At 45.4% G+C, this 18061-nt stretch overlaps 7 protein-coding genes across 16 annotated transcripts in view; 3 read left to right on the top strand and 4 right to left on the bottom strand.

The window, feature by feature from the left end:
• LOC128251763 (phosphofurin acidic cluster sorting protein 2) overlaps nt 1-2833 on the top strand; it is a 34764-nt gene extending 31931 nt beyond the window's left edge. For all 8 annotated transcript variants that reach the window (XM_052978912.1, XM_052978913.1, XM_052978917.1 and 5 more), the window contains 5 exons: nt 644-1262; nt 1325-1808; nt 1867-2422; nt 2480-2596; nt 2658-2833. In XM_052978912.1, coding sequence (XP_052834872.1) covers nt 644-1262; nt 1325-1808; nt 1867-2422; nt 2480-2596; nt 2658-2788 — 1907 coding nt within the window. In that variant the 3' untranslated portion in view covers nt 2789-2833. The remainder of the gene's footprint in view (nt 1-643; nt 1263-1324; nt 1809-1866; nt 2423-2479; nt 2597-2657) is intronic.
• A 980-nt stretch (nt 2834-3813) lies between these two features.
• LOC128251766 (UPF0692 protein CG33108) lies at nt 3814-5782 on the bottom strand. The gene is made up of 4 exons (XM_052978922.1): nt 5448-5782; nt 5140-5387; nt 4135-4231; nt 3814-4078 (listed from the first exon to the last, which is right to left on the bottom strand). Exons 1-4 carry the CDS (start codon nt 5679-5681, stop codon nt 3857-3859), a joined length of 801 nt encoding a protein of 266 aa, XP_052834882.1. The 5' UTR covers nt 5682-5782; the 3' UTR covers nt 3814-3856.
• On the bottom strand, nt 4339-4990 carry LOC128251770 (U6 snRNA-associated Sm-like protein LSm3). Its single transcript, XM_052978928.1, has 3 exons — nt 4830-4990; nt 4663-4776; nt 4339-4602 (listed from the first exon to the last, which is right to left on the bottom strand). The coding sequence occupies exons 1-3, from the start codon at nt 4848-4850 to the stop codon at nt 4426-4428; spliced, it is 312 nt and encodes a 103-aa protein (XP_052834888.1). The 5' UTR covers nt 4851-4990; the 3' UTR covers nt 4339-4425.
• Nucleotides 5783-5855: 73 nt separating the features above from the next.
• On the bottom strand, nt 5856-8579 carry LOC128251769 (ras-related protein Rab-7a). Its single transcript, XM_052978927.1, has 4 exons — nt 8428-8579; nt 7225-7459; nt 6803-7159; nt 5856-6741 (listed from the first exon to the last, which is right to left on the bottom strand). The coding sequence occupies exons 2-4, from the start codon at nt 7402-7404 to the stop codon at nt 6655-6657; spliced, it is 624 nt and encodes a 207-aa protein (XP_052834887.1). The 5' UTR covers nt 7405-7459; nt 8428-8579; the 3' UTR covers nt 5856-6654.
• Nucleotides 8580-8625: 46 nt separating this feature from the next.
• Nucleotides 8626-13019, top strand: LOC128251765 (protein UBASH3A homolog). Of its 2 annotated transcripts, XM_052978920.1 has the most exons (8): nt 8626-8883; nt 9031-9271; nt 9325-9520; nt 9721-9822; nt 10458-10627; nt 10686-10998; nt 11208-12089; nt 12154-13019. In XM_052978920.1, exons 1-8 carry the CDS (start codon nt 8771-8773, stop codon nt 12390-12392), a joined length of 2256 nt encoding a protein of 751 aa, XP_052834880.1. In that variant the 5' UTR covers nt 8626-8770; the 3' UTR covers nt 12393-13019. The 2 variants fall into 2 exon arrangements, with proteins under 2 accessions (XP_052834880.1, XP_052834881.1); XM_052978921.1 differs by lacking the exon at nt 9721-9822.
• A 350-nt stretch (nt 13020-13369) lies between these two features.
• On the bottom strand, nt 13370-15238 carry LOC128251767 (uncharacterized protein CG5902). Of its 2 annotated transcripts, none has more exons than XM_052978924.1 (3): nt 15098-15238; nt 14589-14766; nt 13370-14531 (listed from the first exon to the last, which is right to left on the bottom strand). In XM_052978924.1, exon 3 carries the CDS (start codon nt 14367-14369, stop codon nt 13641-13643), a length of 729 nt encoding a protein of 242 aa, XP_052834884.1. In that variant the 5' UTR covers nt 14370-14531; nt 14589-14766; nt 15098-15238; the 3' UTR covers nt 13370-13640. The 2 variants fall into 2 exon arrangements, with proteins under 2 accessions (XP_052834884.1, XP_052834885.1); XM_052978925.1 differs by lacking the exon at nt 15098-15238 and adding an exon at nt 14862-15042.
• Nucleotides 15218-16870, top strand: LOC128251768 (transmembrane protein 179). Its single transcript, XM_052978926.1, has 4 exons — nt 15218-15425; nt 15489-15632; nt 15690-15933; nt 16204-16870. Exons 1-4 carry the CDS (start codon nt 15316-15318, stop codon nt 16405-16407), a joined length of 702 nt encoding a protein of 233 aa, XP_052834886.1. The 5' UTR covers nt 15218-15315; the 3' UTR covers nt 16408-16870.
• The last annotated feature ends 1191 nt before the right edge of the window (nt 16871-18061 follow it).

The following is an 18061-nucleotide window of genomic DNA, read 5'->3' as shown; positions in this document are numbered from 1 at the left end:
TTCACTTTATTTACGTGTCGTGCGTTTTTTTTTGATTAATCGGCGCATGGCTTTGAAAATTCAAGCACGTCAAGCCGGAAATTTCTACCTCAGAAAAATATGGCCACTTCCCCCACCTTTAGCCCACCCCATTCATGGTCATAAAATAAAGAAAGCTTTAATTATATTTTCGGTCCGCGTTTTTATTATTTATTTACACGGTGCTCCTTGGACTGGGAAACTCTTCGCAGGGGCGTTCTAATTCGGGACCGACTATTTGTGGCCGCCATTGGGTCTCACGATTCTGTTTATCTTGTCTTGTTTGGTCTCCGCATGTCTTGTGCCCCCCGTTTCACACCCTCCCTCATCAGACCACTTCCCTCACCTGGGATCACATCATAATGGTTTGGTCTTTGGAAAAATTATGAAAAAACAATCTCGAGACATTTTTAAAAAATGCTAAGAAATATATAAAGCTATAAGGTTTTTAACAACAATTTGGAATTTAAATAGATAAATAATTAAACGGCTTAATAAAAGCTGAAGCTTTCTTTGTAATTTTATCGAAAAACCAACACCATTTTGCTGACCCGTGCTAAAAAACCATTCACACCCTGACTTTACCCTTTTAACCAGCCTCTTATCTCTTTTATGCTCCTCACAGATCGTGGGGGTAACGATAGCTCCGGCAACGAAGGCAATGCTGGCTATACGGATGGCCAGAACTCGGATCCGCAGAACAGTCCGCCCAGAGACAAGGACTACATGCGCCTGCAGCAGATGCAGATGCAGCAGCAGCAGCAGCAGCAGCAGTTGACCCCAGTGAGCTCGGTGGCCGCCAGTTTGGGAAGTGGCAGCGTTCAAACGCCCGCTCAGACGGAAAAGCGATCGAGATTGTTCCGAACCTCCAGCAACACACCGGGAATCACAGGAAGTGCAGGGAACAGTGCCAATGCCATTAGCGCTTCAGGAGGCGGCAAAAGGAAGCATACCCTGAGCCTGAGCGCCGAGCCGAGATCCATGCTGGAAACTTGCCTCTCGCCCACCAACGTGGAGCCACGCAAGCTGCTGCTCGACCAGCTGAGTCGCGTGTTCGCCGGCGAGGACAGCTCCATACCGGAAGTGGTGACCATCATCAGTCCGCCGGAGGCGCTGGGCGGCAGCGCGTTGCTGGCCAAGTTGGTCACGCTCTTTGCGAACTCCTTCAAGCCGGCCTTCGTGCCGCAGAACACCGCCGAGGTCAAGGCGGTGCTGCAGGCGCTCATGGCCAAGATCCAGAAGTAGTAAGTGTTTGCGTTCCATCATCAGATTGAAATACCTTATGAACTGCATTCTCCTTCCTTAGTTGCAACTCGAACGCCAAGCCACCGCACACGGTCAAGGTGCTGCTGATTGGTGGAGATTGGCTGCAGGGAGCCACCCTGCGGCACTACGTGGAACTGATGGGAGTGCGGCCTCCAGACTGGCTGAATCACCTGCGCTTCTACCTGGTGCCCGTCGGCGGCAGCTGCGGCAGTGTGGCGCGTCACCTCAGCCAGATGGATCAGGCCTATGCGGTCATGTTCGGCTCCGACAACTGGGCGCAGCTGTGCGAGAGGGCGGCGGCCACAGCGGCAGCGGTCAGTGCGGTGACCACGGTGAATGCCACGGCACTGACGACCAACCTGGCGGATGCGGCCGGCGTTGCAAAGTCGGACATCGCGGAGTTGGTGCAGCGCATCCAACGCTATCTGCTTGCGGCTGGACCATGCACACAGATACCCATCGCCGAGGCCATGGTCAACTACAAGGATGAGGATTCCTGCCAGATATTTGTACCGTTTGTTAGTGTAAGTAGCGAAACAACTTAATCGACTTTCGAATATTTAACGATCCTGGTTTCTACAGGATGTTCGCATTGGATATCTGGATGCCCAAGCTTCACTGGATCTTGAGGAGATTGCAGCTGGCTCCAACGCGGCCGCCACTGGACTGGGCTCCGGATCTGCCTCCAGTTCAGCCATCCCCATCAGCAGCCAGAGTTCACCGAATGTGCATGGCGTGGTGTCCGGTTCCCCGCCCCAGCAGCAGAGCTTGGGACGCACCTCGCCGCCCCTGCAGACGCCACCGTCATCCGCAACCTCGCATCGGGAGCGCAACACCAGCGAATCGCTGAGTACGCCGTCGTCGCTGCAGCAGCAAACCTTCAGTGGAGCTCTGGCGGCGGCAGAGGCGGTGGAGCTGCAGGTGGACTACTGGCCACTGGTGCGGCCGGGCGAGGTGCATGCCAAGGAGTCGAAGAGCGGCATGTCCAAGGGCAGTGATGCCGGCGGCAAGAATAGCATTAAGAGTACGTTTAGGAACCTGCAGGTGTGGCGATTGCCACAGCATGCACAGCAATTGGGTGATATGTTTAATGGACTGACTGTTAGTTTCGCCACCAAGGAAAAGAAGCAAAAGCAGAGTAAGTCGTTCTTTGCTGAAGATTAAGATGGCCCAGCTCACTGCTTATCCCTTTCAGTTATGCGCTTGGGCAAGAAAAAGGATAAGGAGCGTGATCTCGAGAAGGAGCAATGTGTGGAGGGCGTGGCCCGTTTGATTTGCTCACCCAAGCAATCGCATCCAGTGCCACTGAGAGGTGAGTGATAACCACTTGCAGCTAAAGTTAGATTCCTCTAAGTCCCCTTTCTGTTTTGCAGTGTACATCGATGGCACCGAGTGGACGGGAGTCAAGTTCTTCCAAGTATCGTCGCAATGGCAAACGCACGTCAAGAACTTCCCCATTGCGCTTATTGGCTGCACCCCCATGTCCTGTGCTGAATTATCCTAGTCATTTTAACCCACAAGCTCACACGGGACACCCCGACAACCCCAAACAACACACAGATAAACAGACACAAACAAACTGAAATGTGCTTGGCGCAAGGGAGCCAGTCACTTGCGCGGCAATAAATATTATAAAACTGAAAAGAATGATAATTTATTTATAATTAGTGTTTGTAAATTTTTAGTTAATAAACCGTTAGCCTGTAACGATTATTTTAGTTTGTGAACTTATAAGATACTTTCGACTCGCAATCAGACACAGACAGACAAACAGACACAACCAGCTTATTGATATACTTAAAGTTATTATAAACTCGTCAAGGATGAACAAAGCGTATCAAAATATCCTGTATAAGAAGGTCTAGAACTAAAAGCAAACTTTGTAGTTACCGTTTCAAGAGTTTCAATGGACACTTAGCTCCTGCCTGTTGGCATGTCCTAGCATATATATCCTCTAGAATCTAGACCGACAGTACCCAAGCCATCGGGAGCATTAGGCCCCATGATCTCAAAATCGTTGCTCCCGTCTGGCCAACTATCAAAAGTATCTAAATGTTGGGCAGCATGCTAAAAACTTGACATATTTAACCAAACCCGTCGTCTATGTACTACCTAAATCAGAAAAATATCTGTGTGTGAAATTATATACAATACATACTATATATAGTATACCTGTCTAATCAACCATATACAAACCATGTGTACTACTCTAATTGTTGTGATTTTTGAAATTTCAAAGGCGGAAAAGCGTAAATTTATACATGTATACATAAATCTATATACAGCAGCCACTAGCAGGAGACAGTTCGATATATATCATTAATGTATATTATATTTTATTCCCCCAAAAATCGCATTCTTGTCCCCGTAGTAGTTGCGAACCGATTAAATACCAAAACTCTGCGTGTTTTCCCCATTTTGAACTGAAAGATGGAAGGGTGTTTGAGCTGGTGCGTTGATTGCGTTGCAAAGTGAAATATTGTAAGGCGTGTAATTTAAAATTGTACTATTAAATATATTAAAGTTAAATACGAAATGATCAAGACTCTTTATTGAACACATGTACGTAGGATCAGCGCACATATTGCATCGGCTGAGGCAGGCCGTTGACTAGAATTGAGCGCTCGTTAAGGCCCAGAGGACCACTAATTCCACCCGGTGGCAGCAGAAAGTCATTATCCGGATAGCCCTTGGGCTGGGCAAACTCCAGCAGATTGGCATTGCTCTGGCTGAGCATGTCCAGTGACCAGACGGCCAGATTCCGGGTCTTACCGTGGCGAGCTAAGACATAGTACTGCGGAAAAGTTATACATTAATGTTGGATATAAGCCTATATCATTGACTCCTCACCTGGTCCTGCATGTCCACCAGGTAGCCCACAATCAAAGCCCAATGAGCTCGGTGGCCGGATTTCAGACATGGCGCATGGTTAACATCTGCATCATATCTTTGTGTTATAAGTTACCTCTGATGTAAGGATATCCCAAAGGTATAATTTTAAAAACTTTTAAAAACTTTTGTATACACATAAGCTAATGATAAAAATAACAATGGTTGTGTTTTTAAGATTTTTATTAACCTATACAGAAACAGTTTGTATAAATGCAGGCGATTGCACTTAAAACTGAGCATGGTGACTTGCTAGCCCACCCTCATGGGAGGCGAAACCAGGATGACTCCATCGCCTCTTACAAACAGCATGGGAATAGTGCGTTTGGCGGTCTTGTAAACCTCCTCGTAGGTCTCCTCGTCGATTTCCACGGTGGTCACCGTCTCCTCCGCGTCGCCTAGCACCATGTTCAGATGCTGATCGAAGGCCTGGGGAAAGATTTATCCTGCAGGATAGCTGTCTATTTAAGAAAATAGAAACCAACTTACATGGAGACGTCCTCGGAGTTCCCGTTCGTTGCGCATCTTGACATACACCTTCTCATCCAAACTCAACCGGATGAGATCCAAGGGCTCTTTCACCGGCAGAATCACCTGGCTAAGCTGTAAGGTAAGGAATTAGGCATATAATCTAATGTTTCTTAGCTTTGTATTACCTGCTCTGTTTCGTCGGCCATTTGCTTAAGAAATTTTCACTTGTTTACAAATTGAATAGCAATATATAAATATTCTGCAAAAATCAAAACGCCTGTTTATAATTTTTAGCAGAAAGCGTGCGCGAGTTTGCAACACTGGCAGTCAACAGTGTGCTGTAAACCGTTAAAAAGTGCTGTTAAGCGCCAGCGGTTTTAAAAGTTGGAAATAACTGAATTTAAACCATAATTTCAAAGTCAGGCCTGGTATAGTCAATATCTTGATCTCAAAACCCAAATATCAGGTTCAGTAAATATTTTGTAAAAAGGATACGGTACTAGAAGGCAGCCTCCGGCCTTTAATAGCTCCTTAACTTTTTTGCAGTTCAGAGGACCCACATGAAGCTGGCATGCGGCAGGTCCTGGCATGTGTTTTTTGGTGAGTTCAAACAAATACTGAGCACTAAATAATTCTCCATTTAAGGTGTACTCATGGGCAATGGCATCCTTTAGAAGATCCGCCGACGGCGGATGACCACCAAGCAACATGCTCAAGGCCGTCAGTCCGCAGGTGGGGCCAACCTTAGATAATGGAATCATTTAAAATTGAAAACTATTAAACAGCTAAATTTCTTAACAAACCTGGACAATGCTCTTCACGGAGTAATATTGGCAGTGTTTTGGGGGAGCATTCTCGAAAACACGACCTAAGAAACAGCCCTTTTGCACTTCGGGGTACTCCCAGGCCCAGCTACACTTGTCGGTGGTTATATTGCCTACAACAGGTTCTTCAGTTGCTGCAGCAGGTGCTCCAGACCGGACCACCATTGGTGGTGGGGGTGGAGGAGCCGGGCAATCAGGTGAAGTATGCGACATTCAAGAGGATAAAATAAATAATCTACACTAGTTAAAAGACAACAGCCGCAGCTGTTTTTCCAGAAGAATGTTAAGTAACAGTGCAGGTTATCGACAACTAATATGTCTCTAGTTTGCAACTGTCCCACAGTGGCATAAAATGATTGAAACCCGCGAAAAAAAAACATTTTTAGCTTAATTATGTTTTATTGTAAATTTTTCATTGTTTATTTTTTAAACTAAACCACAAAGCATGAAAATTTAAAAAATAATTCAGTGGAATAAAGTACATACCAAATATTCGCAATTTACATATATGTATTACCAAAACAAGGAGAAATTTTACATGGAATACTATTAATAGTTATAGGATATATCGAGTAACGTTATAACTAAACAAAATTCACGCTCAAATGTTTTGCAAAAGAGAGTTGTGTGGAGCTGAGCCAATTACGATTGAGTTGCCAATTTGGTAGTGCAGGAAATTATGTCCTTAATTACATTAAAAAAGTTTTCTTTTTATTAAATTTACAATCACAAGATTTTTTGTTTGTTTTGAAGATACTCTGTTATTGTATTCTTAATGTTGCTGTTCTGTTGCAAAAGCCAGCAGCGTTGCGTGCAAAATTTGACTAATACAATGGCAAAAATAGTACTAGGGAGATAGGCGGGCGGTCAGAAACATGAGTTATTAAATACGAGTACACAGAGCATACTTATTCATTGAACGGTTTACTTAGGTTTTAGGAAGTTGGGTGTATTGGTAAAGCCCTTGCCAGAGGCCCGTTTAGAATCTGCTGATGTTGATCTGAATCTGAACTTTGCATCCTATCAATTAATTAATTACTATGCTGTTTTGCTGAAATTGTTTTACTTAATCATAGAACACTTTCCTCCGTCGTCCTTTGTGTTATTTGCTTCTCATGTTCATTATTATGTTGGAAATATTATTTAATAATATAAATTGTGTAATTCTCCAGGCTGCGTTGTTACATTAGCACTGACAGTTGTCGGGGTTTCCAGGACGATTGTTTTGCGAGCCCAAGGTGATCTGATCGGGGAAATCGTTGATAACCTCAGCCTGTTCGGGGTTGAGATATTAGTCTTAATGTAGGATAACCATGTTGACAGGGGCTACTCACCTCCGCCTCCAACTCCAGCGCATTCTTTGCTATGACTTGAAACGCCATCTCCACATTGATTCCCTCCTTGGCGGACGTCTCGTAATAGGGTATGTCGTTCTTCGATTGGCACCACTGTTGCGCTCGACGCGTGGACACCTGGCGGTTGTCCAGGTCCACTTTGTTGCCCAGCACCACAAAGGGGAAGTGCTCGGGATCGCGTGGACTGGCCTGTATGAGGAACTCGTCGCGCCACGAGTCGAGATTCTTGAACGAGTTGGGCGCCGTCACATCGTAGACCAGCACGCAGCAGTCGGCGCCGCGGTAGAATGCCACTCCAAGCGACTGGAAACGTTCCTGACCAGCAGTGTCCCAGATCTGTCAACAGAATTGTAGGGTTTTAGTCACTCATTAAAATGGTTTTCAGAATTCTTAAAACCTACCTGCATTGTGACCACTCGGTCGTTGACCACCACTTCTTTCGTGCAGAAGTCCGCTCCGATTGTGGCTTTGTATTGGTTGGAGAAGCGTTTGTTTACATACTGATTCATGAGCGAAGTCTTGCCCACACTACTGTCGCCAAGGATGATGACTTTCAGCAGGGATTTCTTACGGCCTGACATTTCGATGTATTTCGTGGGGTTGGCTTACTTGGGGGTCTCTCTTTTGGCTTTGGCGCTGCAGGGCAAAGAAAGGTATTGATTGGATGTTAAAAATACCTTTACAATTTTCTTTAATTCGATTAAAAAGGTAAAAAAAATAGTCGTGGATTAAAAGTGTACGCTTATGCTTTCAAATATATTGAACAAATGGAGGCAAGCTTTTCAGTCTGGACAGAGTCCATCTGCCGATATCTCGGATTAGTGCTTCCTGTAGGTAAAGACGGTTTGAAAATCCACGTTGTTAATACTAGGATTGCGAGACGTTTTAAACAGATTGCAAGATAATTTTTTGTAAAAAGCCGTTAAATTACAACTTATTTTAAGAAACTTTAGCTTGAGGATATTTAGTATCCTATTTATGAATATCAAAGCTTGGCGACAGCTGTAAAATGTTTGTAAAACCAGACAATATGACGCAGGTTGGTGCCATGATCCGTTGAGCTGAGTGATAAACACAAACGCATGAGTCATTCTCAATGAGTGATCGCTGGACTGTGATAACAATAGAGGGGGGAGGAAGAAAGCACCCGCATTGAGGCGATAAAGCGTGATCACTGCTTATTAGTTGCTGCAGCGGAGAAAGTCCGCAGAGCACAGACAAAGACGAGGTCATCCAGCATGGAGTGCTAGGAAACCGAGCAGGGAAAACGCCCATTTCCTTGATTTGCAAAACCCGCAGGGGGAGTAACCATGGGGCAATCGAAAATAGTGCGAAATTGGTTTCTCGGTGGTCAGATAACCTTCTCCTTTTCCTCCGCCCCCTTTGGAGTCCACGAACAACTTGTTTTTGTGCTTCACCACCACCGTCACACCACTTTTTGCGTCGGTGTGCGTGGGCCTTTGTGTGTACGTTTTTTTCGTGTATGTGTATGTTTGATGTGGGGCTCCAATGGCATTTTCCATGCACTTTTTGCCTGCTGCGTAACACTCTGTTTATGGCTGCGCTTTTGCTTTTCACTTTATTTCTTTGCCACGGACACTTACTTTGAACACTATTGAACACTCGACGAGTTGTTTCTTTGTGGTGCGCCTCGATTTTACTAAAATATTTAATTAATTACGCAGTGAATTTTGTTGTTGTCTCGCTAGGAGAATCACTCTCATCTCTACTGGTCAGTGCGGGCTATCGATGGTGCAGTCGATGTGACTATCGATAGGTCTTGTCGTATCTTCAGGCTGCCGTTAGCCAACACTGTTTTGTGTGGCCAATTAACGAATTGTATCCTATTTTTGTTGAAATTATCACTGAAAATTATTGAAGAACCACCAAAAACCAAAAGCTGCCAAAAGCTGGTCTTCCGAGGTCGACAAGGAGGCTATAATCAACATGGCCACGCTTCCGCCGCGCAAGAGTCAGACGCCCACGAGGATCTGCATCTCCAAGCAACATCTGACGCCGCTCCAAACATTGCTTCAAATGGGCTTTCCCAGGCATAGGGCGTGAGTTTTCTATACAGTCAATTGGGGGTCACCGCTTCCTCGAGATCCCACCCAGATTAGAGGCTTTGGCGCTTGGACGGTGACCGACAAACAGGCTGCAGCTCCAGAGAATCAGAGTATTGATTTTTTTTGTTTGCATCTACACAGGGAGAAAGCTTTGGCTTCCACGGGCAATCGAGGAGTGCAGATTGCCTCAGACTGGCTGCTGGCCCATGTCAACGATGCCACCTTGGACGAGTGCGCCCCCAGGGAGTACATCATATATGCCTGTCCCACGGGTCCGTTTCTGCAGCAGTTGGAGGAGTTCTGGGCCAAGTCGCGCCAAATGTGCGGCTGGAACGGAGCCCACAACTATGTTCCCCATATAACCCTGGTCTCCTTTTTTAAGGTGAGCTTAGGCAGGATATTTTGCTATATTCCCTCAAACAACACCTATTGCAGGCCCCCGATGAGTGCTCGCTGCAGCTGTCCAAGGCTCTCAAACAGGTGGTGGACATGACGGGCGCTCTGTTGGATCGACCCCTAAAGCTGGAGCCCTACATGAGCCAGAACTTCATGGGCTTCTTTGTGGCCGAAGAGGATGCCAACTATCTGAAGCGACTGGCCTTGCAGTACGTCAAGGAGGTGTCCAACTCAAGTACGAACTTTCCTTCTGTTGGTTGCACTCTCTTTGGGTTGTTTTGGTTTTCCTTCACGTTCTGTTTGATTTGATTCGATTTGATTCGATTCGGTTGATGGTTTCCCATTTTTTGGAGTGGCTTACACGGTTATGTTGTTCACCTCTCTCCCTGCACACTAATCTCTGGATATCTGGATAATCTGGGTAATGCTGCACAGTCATTAGCGATACCTATGAGCAGTTGGACGCCATTGTGGCCTGCTTCCCCTGGTGCGGAGCTGTCTCCTCGGGCACCCGCTGCATTCCGCGCAGCAGTCGATGTAAGCCATTAGCTAGTGCCATTAGTTTGCATAAAATCCTATCTGACTCTCCCGAGCCCACACTTTCTTATCACCCGAAGCATGCCTCACTTGCACTAGCTTACTAATCTATACACCCTTTTGGTAAAATTCGACATGACGCTGCTAATTGTAGTTTATTGTTATTTGCAGTAGAAGCTGTAGATACCAAGGTGTGTCGATTTGTTTGGTTCTTATAAAGTGCATTAAAGATTTAAAGCTAATTTGCTGTCCTTTTTAATTTTCTATTAAAATCGGTGTTTTCCTTAATGAATTTAAATTTGTGTACTTTATATATTTACTGCTTAATTGAGGGACTTCTACAAAATGATGGGTGGCTTTCCATGTACCCTTCATTTAAGTAGTTAAATTCTAGTATAACTCTCACTTTTGAGATAGCATAGCATTTTATAGTTATTAGTTTCCCAATACAAAAACACTATTTCAAAGATAATCATGTATGACGAAGATTGATTTTCATGACTATAAATTGTTATCAAAAAATCGACTCACCCTGCTAGATACAAACGCTTATAAGCAGCACCGCTTTGGTTGCCATTCAGTAATCGTTTACCCCGCTTAGCGATCGGCCACTAATAGATTCCGACTACCCGTAGCCATCTCACTCGAGCCTCACGTAAAGAGCCTGCACCTGACGCTTGCCTACCAGTTCCCGCAGGCACAGTTCAATGCACTGAAAGCACTCGTGGAGACACTAGACGCCAGCTGCGCCTCCAATTGGGAACTCCGTCTATACTCCCGCGATCCGCGCCTCGCCACCAAACAAGTTAGAACTGCTAGCTTCCCATCCAGGATGCGTTCTAACCCCGCATTGTATTTTGTAGGTCCAGAAGGTTGTCTATCCACACAACCCGCACGAGACGGATGAACTGGAGCTGCGCATCGGTGACTACATCTACTTGAACACCGAGGTGGTGGACAGTTCCAGCGACGGTTGGGCCGAAGGCATCTCCTGGTTGACCGGGAGCACGGGACATCTGCCCGTCAACTACACCGAACGCACTGCCGAATCGGATGCCTGGACCCTGCATCGAGTGGTGCAGCTGTCCAAGAGCGTGGCCTCCTCCTTGACTTCTGCCGAGGATCTGGACATTGTGGACGGACGCAGCATATCGACGGAGCCCGAGGAACGTCAGCGTGAGTTGCACTATCAGTAATTGATCACATTTAAACCTTTCTGGGTCAGTTAAGTACACAATTTTTGCAGAGTCACCTGATACCTATTGATAAAAACTTAATCTAAAAATAATTAATACCCAATTAATGTTTATTGAAATTATGGGGTACAATATACATTCGCAAAGTAATATATTACTTATGTGTCACTTCTTTTTGTTCCTCTACAGACACAGCACATCCCGAGATAATTGAAGGCTCATCCTTTGAGGAATCCGAACAGAGCGTAGAAAAGTATCTGCGACAAACTCTGAAGCCTTGCCTGGAACTGCCCTCCGTGCAACTGCTCAATAGCCACAACTTGGCCCATCAGCACAATCCGAACACGCCCACGATCGAGATAACGACCAATATGTCTTCCTGCTCCACCTCCGTGTCCAAGCAACCTGTGGACGAGATCTTGGTGGAACCGCCGTCACCTCAACCACCGCGTCCGGATGACACGCTCAGCGTCCATTCAGACCACTCGCTTCAGCCAGGTTCACTGGATGCTTCGCATGCCAAGAACCGAAAGATCTACATCATGCGGCATGGCGAGCGCGTGGACTTCACATTCGGCACATGGATTCCCTACTGCTTCGATGAGTTCGGAAACTACATGAGGAAGGATCTGAACATGCCGAAGACGCTGCCTCGTCGGAAGAACAGTCCCGAGGGCTGGCAAAATGACTCGCCGCTGACCAATGTGGGTGTCTATCAGGCCAACCTCATTGGACAGGCTTTGTTTGAGGCCCAGGTGCAGATCGACCATGTCTACTGTTCGCCATCGTACCGCTGCATCCAGACCTGCACCAGTGCACTGGAGGGGCTAAAGCTCACGGGCAAGCACAAGATCAAGCTGGAGCCGGGCCTGTTCGAATGGATGGCCTGGTATCCCAGCGGAGTTCCCGACTGGCTGAACAAGAACGAGCTGATCGAGGCCAAGTACGACGTTGATCTGGACTACGAGCCAGTGCAGCCGGCGTCCGATCTAACCGTTCGCCTTAAGGAGTCCACGGAGCAGTTTTACGAGCGCAACCATGACGTTATCCTGCAACTGCTGGAGCAGACAAGTAATTAGTCCAATGTCACCTTAAGCTGCATATCTCTAATGCGAATTTCATTCTCCTCCACCAGCTGGTAACATTCTGGTTGTGGCCCATGCAACCACACTGGACACATGCTCGCGGCAGCTGACCGGTGGAGTTCCGCGAAGCACTAATGAACTGCGCCAGGTGATCCACAAGATCCCCTACTGCAGCCTAGCCACGGTGGAGCAGGTGGACGGCGTCTGGAAGCTGGTGGAGCCCGAGTGTCTGCCGGTGACGCACTCGAAGAACCCGCGCTTCGAGTGGAACGCCTTGTCGGCCACCTAGTGCCAGTGCTTAGAGCAGTTTCAGTGCAAGCATTGAGGCTGGATCTCGATTGGGATGGACTGGGAGGTGGATCACACGCGGACGGAACTATACGTAAATTGTTTGCTTTGCTGCTCGGAAATTGCAGCTGCATTAAGTTGATTGTACTGCCATAAAAATTGAAAGTTATTTAGACTACAATGCGATGGAATACGATTTTGTTGCGTATATATAGACAAAAGCATCTATGACAATTGCCCTGCTTGTTCGAGAGCGAGCTGAATGGACTCATACTTTATTGCAATCAATGCGATCTATTAACTATATATTGAATATATATACATTTATACAATACGCCAGTAATTATAATAATTGAGCGCTTGCTCGCCGCTTTAGCCATAAATTAACTTGCTCTGTTACTAGCTTAGTTGTTAAACCATTTGATTAGCCTTGCTGCGTAGCGCAGCTTTTTTGTAGCAATATATCCAAGAGGCAGATTTGCCCTAGCAACCTGTTGAGATTACGCCGTACGTAAAGCCCGAACATATATCGATATTATCGACTAGATTTAGAAGTACAAACCCATGTAACAACGCACAACATAATGGAACAATAAACAATATACATTGAATACGTGTAATGCCAAAACATTATATACTACATTTCGCTTGCGCGATCCCCAAGAGTAAGGAAAGATCATTTTTTGCATTGTCTTGTGCGACTCGGATGGGGTCGACCTTTATTTAATGCGCATAGAATTAGAATTAGTAATGTAATTGGTTTATTTGTTAAATCTAATAATATAATTGCTGAACATTTTACTTGAATTACATATCTGCATTTTTGTAATGTATTGATTCGGTAATATATATCCCTATATATATGCTTGCTTTGTTTAGTTTGTGTGTGTGTTTGATTTAAAAGAGAAACCAGCAAGGCCGCGGCTAAAACATCGAGCAAAGTAATCCGTTTACAAGGGGATTCAACCTAGTGTTTAGTTATTTTTCGTTTGAAATTGTTTACGGATTTGCCGCTTAAGTATATCAAGCATTTATTGGTATATTTAATAAAAGGCGTTCATCTCACGCCCGTTTTGGAGAATTTGTGAGGGCTTTAAATGGTTGTTGGAGGTGTAATAACTCAAAACTCGGATCAAGCGAGCGGCCGCCAAGCTGGCCCAAACTCAAAGGCTAGCAGCAGCAGGAGGACGACAGCCAGCAAGCCTGCCCTCAGCCAGGATCATCGTCTCGCCGCCGGCCTGTCCAATTGTTAGCACTGCACCTTGCCGAACTGGGCGCGCCGCTCCTGGTGCTCGCGGTACTCCTTGTAGTGCATCTGGATCTCTTGCGAGCGATAGCGCGTGAGCTTGATGGACTTCCTTAGCTCCTGGGTGATGGCGGCCCGATAGCCGCCCTTGCGCAGGAGCGAGTCAATGGTCTGCAGCTGGTCCCAGCCTTGTTCGGTGGCCACCTGCGGCAAATAGGTGGCCGTGCGCTTGCAGCCCCGCTCCGTGAGGAACTCGATGCGGATGCCATGGACGCCCAGCTGCCAGTCCAGGTGGCCCTGCGCCTCCTCGAAGTTCTGCAGGATCGAGACCGAGACAGTCAGCCGCGGCATCTCATCCCTGGAGATGGGGGCGAAGCGCGAGTCCTTGAAAGCGCTGGTCAGGGCGTACTCGCGCAGTCCGTGGTGTAGTTCCATGGCACTAAAGGTACCAATGCACCCGCGCAGCCGCTTGTCCCGCCCAATCTTCCAGGTGACAAAAAGCGGGTAGGCATCATTGCTGAACATCGGCACCGACGGCCCGTCCACGTTGTTCAGCTCACAGTCAAGCACCTCGAAGCAGAAGAGGCACATGTCCGGCACCGCCACGCTCTTCATCCCGTGGCCATTGGAGAACCGCTGCGGCTGGTGCACCATCTGCTGGTGCTGGTACTCCGCATCCCCGTTGCTGGAGTGCGGCTGCTGCTGGTAGTTGTTGTAGTGGGAGTTTGACATTCTGCTCCTCACGAGGTCAAGTACACTAATTACGTTAGGTAGGTATTAATATGTTAAGGTTAACAGCTAATGGCAGTGCACGTTGATGCTCTAAGTTCAATTAACACAACAGAACAGCCCCAGTTGGAGTTGCCACAGAAACGCCGCCAGTCCTCTAATCTTCTGCAATTCGTTGGGGGTGTTAGTATAGTTCAGAACTAAATGTTGGCCTTGGCTCACCTTGTGCTGGGTAAACTAGGTCACCTGCTGCCCTCCAGTCTGCGCTAGCCTCTTGCCTGTGAATCCTGGCACCTTGCTCTTGATCCGGACCTCGTCCCCGTGTTCCTTGGCTGCCGTCCTGCTGCTAGTTAGCTCATAAGCACCTCATTGAACTGCGTCCGCTGGTCCGGTTCTGCGTCTGCAAAGGATCAGGTAGACAATGCGTAATGTAGAATGGAGGAGTGTGTGCTACACTAGGTTTCCATGCATATAGATCGCCCAAGCGATCTTCACCTTCGTTTCACAACAGCCTCTATAGGAAAATCGGGGAAGTGGGGAAAGTTAGAAGAGAAAGCCCCCCTTCCCTTTCCCAGCCTATCGCATTAATTGCTCTTTGTTCGCCCTGGCTGTTACCCCACCCCCGCGCTGGCCACGGGCCACGCCCCACACATGCACACGGCCCTTTGTTCTGGCTGGCTTATCTGGAAGCCAACGAGCACTATGAGTACCCCGCAAGTACTCTATTTTACCTTTTTTTAATGTAAACAAATTTTACACTTTTTTACGAGTTCAGGGCGAACTAGAGATGGACTTTCGAGAGCCAGGGCCTCCTGCGTAGATATCGATGGACGCGCATTCCGATGCAAGCGCTTGCAGCGCGCTGTTCAACACTGTTCATCGATAACAGTGAAAAGTGCATTCCGTGCAAATTGTATTGGTAAATTTAAGTTTTTGTTTAAAACTCGTAATGGCCCTGGCCAATGTGCTACAGTTGAGCCAGATCGCTGGCCATGTCATCCTCTTCATCCTGTCGCTGTGCATCATTGTGCCATTGTTTATAAACCTCGACCAATTCTGGTACGAAAGTGCGCAGTTTTCTCTTCGTCCCCAGTTAATAATTGAACACCTTCATTTTCACAGTGGACACTGTCTCCTCTTCACAACTGGCAAATGGCGGGAAGAGGACGGGATGTTCGATGTCCAGTGGGCATCCAGTGGCTTCTGCAACTTTTCCCTGATTACCGGGTTCTTTCTGCTCATCATTTCGGTGGTCCAGATATACAGGTGTGCACATAAGACCGATTTTTTTGTACACAGATTTACTATTTGTCATCATTAAAGGTACGCCCGCATGAAGGAGGAGGCCTCTTTTATAGCTCTCTTCATTGACGTCGTCTTGGGCATCTGGATGCTGGCCATGTCCATCTTGTCGGCCGTATTCATTACCCTGGGTTTCATTGTCTGGTGCGATGGCATGACCGAGAGATTCCCGTCCTGCGCTATTTCCGCGGGTCAGAACATCATCCGCGGCGACACGGAGAAAATTAACACCTCGGGATTCTACATCGAAATGGGCACCACTCAGGTAAGTTGACACAAGAAAACACAAGTAGTATTGGTACAGGGTACAGGAACCACAGCACACTTAGTTATTGCTTATTACTTGTGGCAATTACGATATCAATTTCTATAAAGTGACATATTTGACCCAAATGGGATCATTAAATGCTTTCTTAAACAAGCAATAATCAAATAATCGATAGTCCAAACTTCAAGCTTAGAACATAGATCTGCTTTTCAATGTAGCTGACCCTTTTACAGACATGTCCTAATTGGTTTCCTTAATCTCTTCCAGTTTGGTGCCTGGGGTTCTTTTGCTATTTCCGTGGGCATCGGCGTAATCGCCCTTCTTAAACTCATCGACAACCACCAGGTGCGTAACATCAAGGTTTCCATGTACTTGGAGCGCCAGCGGCTGGTGAATCAGCAGCAGTACGATGGCAGGTCAACCCCCCCGATCGTCTCGAACGCCTCATCCGACTCGGAGCAGAACAAATAGTTGACGTTTGTAAACAGCCAGCAGTTTATAATTCTCTACGTATTTCTCATTATGTGCGTCGTAATCATTGTATGTCATTTGGTCCTCGTTCTTATCATCGAGGCGGAAACCCAGCAGCACACCCTTTCTATGTAATGAAGCTCGTAACTAACTAACGATATTAGCCCTAGGATTTAAGGAAATTTACGTGATATGTATTGTATAAATGTATTTAAATGATTATTCCAAGTTGCAAATATAGTAAAATACTATTATTATTAAAATGTTTAAGCCGTAGACCGGATATTAAATGGGAACTGCAGTTAAAATTCATAATAATGTTCAAAATGATTTATGTTTTCAAATTTTGGATTCGAACTTTTCAAATTTTAGCTTTAGTCTTCACAAAATATCATGTTAGTTATTGATAAATTTACAACCAACATTTCAATGCAATCCAATAAAGAATTATTGCACCCCATGATTGATTTAATAGCGTCCAAGCTAGGCTTGCTTGATTGCGAATAACCACAAATTTAATTATTTACTATTATGGTTACTAAAGAATTCATCGTAATCTTAATTCCGATGTTTGGACAACCTTTTTGTTAAATCGTCATTAAAATATCAAAAAATCCACCTAAAACGTAAAACTAAAGTTACATTGCTGATAAATAAAGAACAATTTTTAATGGGTCAAGCCTAACATCCAAAACGTATCTTGAAATGAAAAAAAATAAATAAATAAATAAATAAGTTTTAAATACAAAATTTTGCTGATAAACATTTCCGGTTAAATACTTACTTATCGGGAACCTCCCCCATCAATCCCAAGGCCCGTGAACCACAACAAGTCAGTAATTATACAATAGAAACAGTATGTTATGTCAGTTACATTTATTTTGCAGTTATCTTCTGTGTTGTGTGTGTTTTTCTTGTTGTTGATGTCATTCGAATCTGTCGTAATGTCAAACGGTTTTGGGTTTGGATTTCACGTTTGCATTGCAACATAATGTTCTTATAGACATTAAAGCGACGCTATTGTACATTTAATATTAAATTCCGTATTTGCTTGCGTAGTCTGTTACAATTCAATTAAAAATTTCTTGATCGCATGGCATTTATAGCCCCTGATCGCTGTGTTTTGCGTTTAAATTCAATCTTTTCCTGCACCGAGTTTGTTTCTTGAATGTGGAGCAAAAATGGTGGAGCTTTACTTTTGGTATAGAGAAAAATAGTTACTTGTACATTTACGGGCTTTGCGCAGCTAAATCTCATCGATATCTGCATATCTGCATCTACGGCTGCTTGGAGTTTGGTTTTCTGTTTTCTGTTTTCAGTTATCTTTTTCTGTTTTCTGGCATTCATGAAACAATTTCTGGGTTCTTACAATTAACACTACATCAATGTATGTACTATAATTAGTATTTTTAGTTTTTGCGTTTTTTTTTTTTGTTTTATGGGTAATCATGTTTTGGATTTCTTTGAATAGCATATTATTTAAACTTATATTCTATTTTTGGTTTTTCTGTGTTTTGTGTGTTTTCATATTTTGTTTTGTTTTGTTTTCTTTTATTTGTTTTTTTCTTTTTTCATTTTAAATACATTTAAAAAACATAACGCAAGGGGTGTAAAAAACGATGTGCAGTGTGTTCTTGTTGCGGTTTCACTTTGT

Source organism: Drosophila gunungcola, chromosome 3R, assembly GCF_025200985.1.
Source record: "Drosophila gunungcola strain Sukarami chromosome 3R, Dgunungcola_SK_2, whole genome shotgun sequence".
In the NCBI taxonomy this organism is placed as follows: Eukaryota; Metazoa; Arthropoda; class Insecta; order Diptera; family Drosophilidae; genus Drosophila; species Drosophila gunungcola.
The sequence above is the reverse complement of the archived record's forward strand: the minus strand, read 5'-3'. Positions and strand labels throughout refer to the sequence as shown.

Excerpts from the sequence above, each read along its gene's own strand:
- LOC128251770 (XM_052978928.1), bottom strand. The coding sequence starts at position 4,850 with ATGGCCGACGAAACAGAGCAG. Across the intron at positions 4,777-4,829 it reads TGGCCGACGAAACAGAGCAG|CTTAGCCAGGTGATTCTGCC; the intron begins GTAATACAAAGC and ends CTTACCTTACAG. Across the intron at positions 4,603-4,662 it reads AACTCCGAGGACGTCTCCAT|GCCTTCGATCAGCATCTGAA; the intron begins GTAAGTTGGTTT and ends ATCTTTCCCCAG.
- LOC128251766 (XM_052978922.1), bottom strand. The coding sequence starts at position 5,681 with ATGTCGCATACTTCACCTGATTGCCCGGCTCCTCCACCCCCACCACCA. Across the intron at positions 4,232-5,139 it reads GGAGGCTGCCTTCTAGTACC|ATATGATGCAGATGTTAACC; the intron begins GTATCCTTTTTA and ends TATAACACAAAG. Across the intron at positions 4,079-4,134 it reads TGGTGGACATGCAGGACCAG|TACTATGTCTTAGCTCGCCA; the intron begins GTGAGGAGTCAA and ends ACTTTTCCGCAG.
- LOC128251769 (XM_052978927.1), bottom strand. The coding sequence starts at position 7,404 with ATGTCAGGCCGTAAGAAATCCCTGCTGAAAGTCATCATCCTTGGCGAC. Across the intron at positions 7,160-7,224 it reads ACCGAGTGGTCACAATGCAG|ATCTGGGACACTGCTGGTCA; the intron begins GTAGGTTTTAAG and ends TTCTGTTGACAG. Across the intron at positions 6,742-6,802 it reads CGCTGGAGTTGGAGGCGGAG|GCTGAGGTTATCAACGATTT; the intron begins GTGAGTAGCCCC and ends AACCCCGAACAG.
- LOC128251765 (XM_052978920.1), top strand. The coding sequence starts at position 8,771 with ATGGCCACGCTTCCGCCGCGCAAGAGTCAGACGCCCACGAGGATCTGC. Across the intron at positions 9,272-9,324 it reads CCCTGGTCTCCTTTTTTAAG|GCCCCCGATGAGTGCTCGCT; the intron begins GTGAGCTTAGGC and ends CACCTATTGCAG. Across the intron at positions 9,823-10,457 it reads CATTCCGCGCAGCAGTCGAT|CCATCTCACTCGAGCCTCAC; the intron begins GTAAGCCATTAG and ends GACTACCCGTAG.
- LOC128251767 (XM_052978924.1), bottom strand. The coding sequence starts at position 14,369 with ATGTCAAACTCCCACTACAACAACTACCAGCAGCAGCCGCACTCCAGC.
- LOC128251768 (XM_052978926.1), top strand. The coding sequence starts at position 15,316 with ATGGCCCTGGCCAATGTGCTACAGTTGAGCCAGATCGCTGGCCATGTC. Across the intron at positions 15,426-15,488 it reads ATAAACCTCGACCAATTCTG|TGGACACTGTCTCCTCTTCA; the intron begins GTACGAAAGTGC and ends TCATTTTCACAG. Across the intron at positions 15,633-15,689 it reads TCGGTGGTCCAGATATACAG|GTACGCCCGCATGAAGGAGG; the intron begins GTGTGCACATAA and ends TCATCATTAAAG.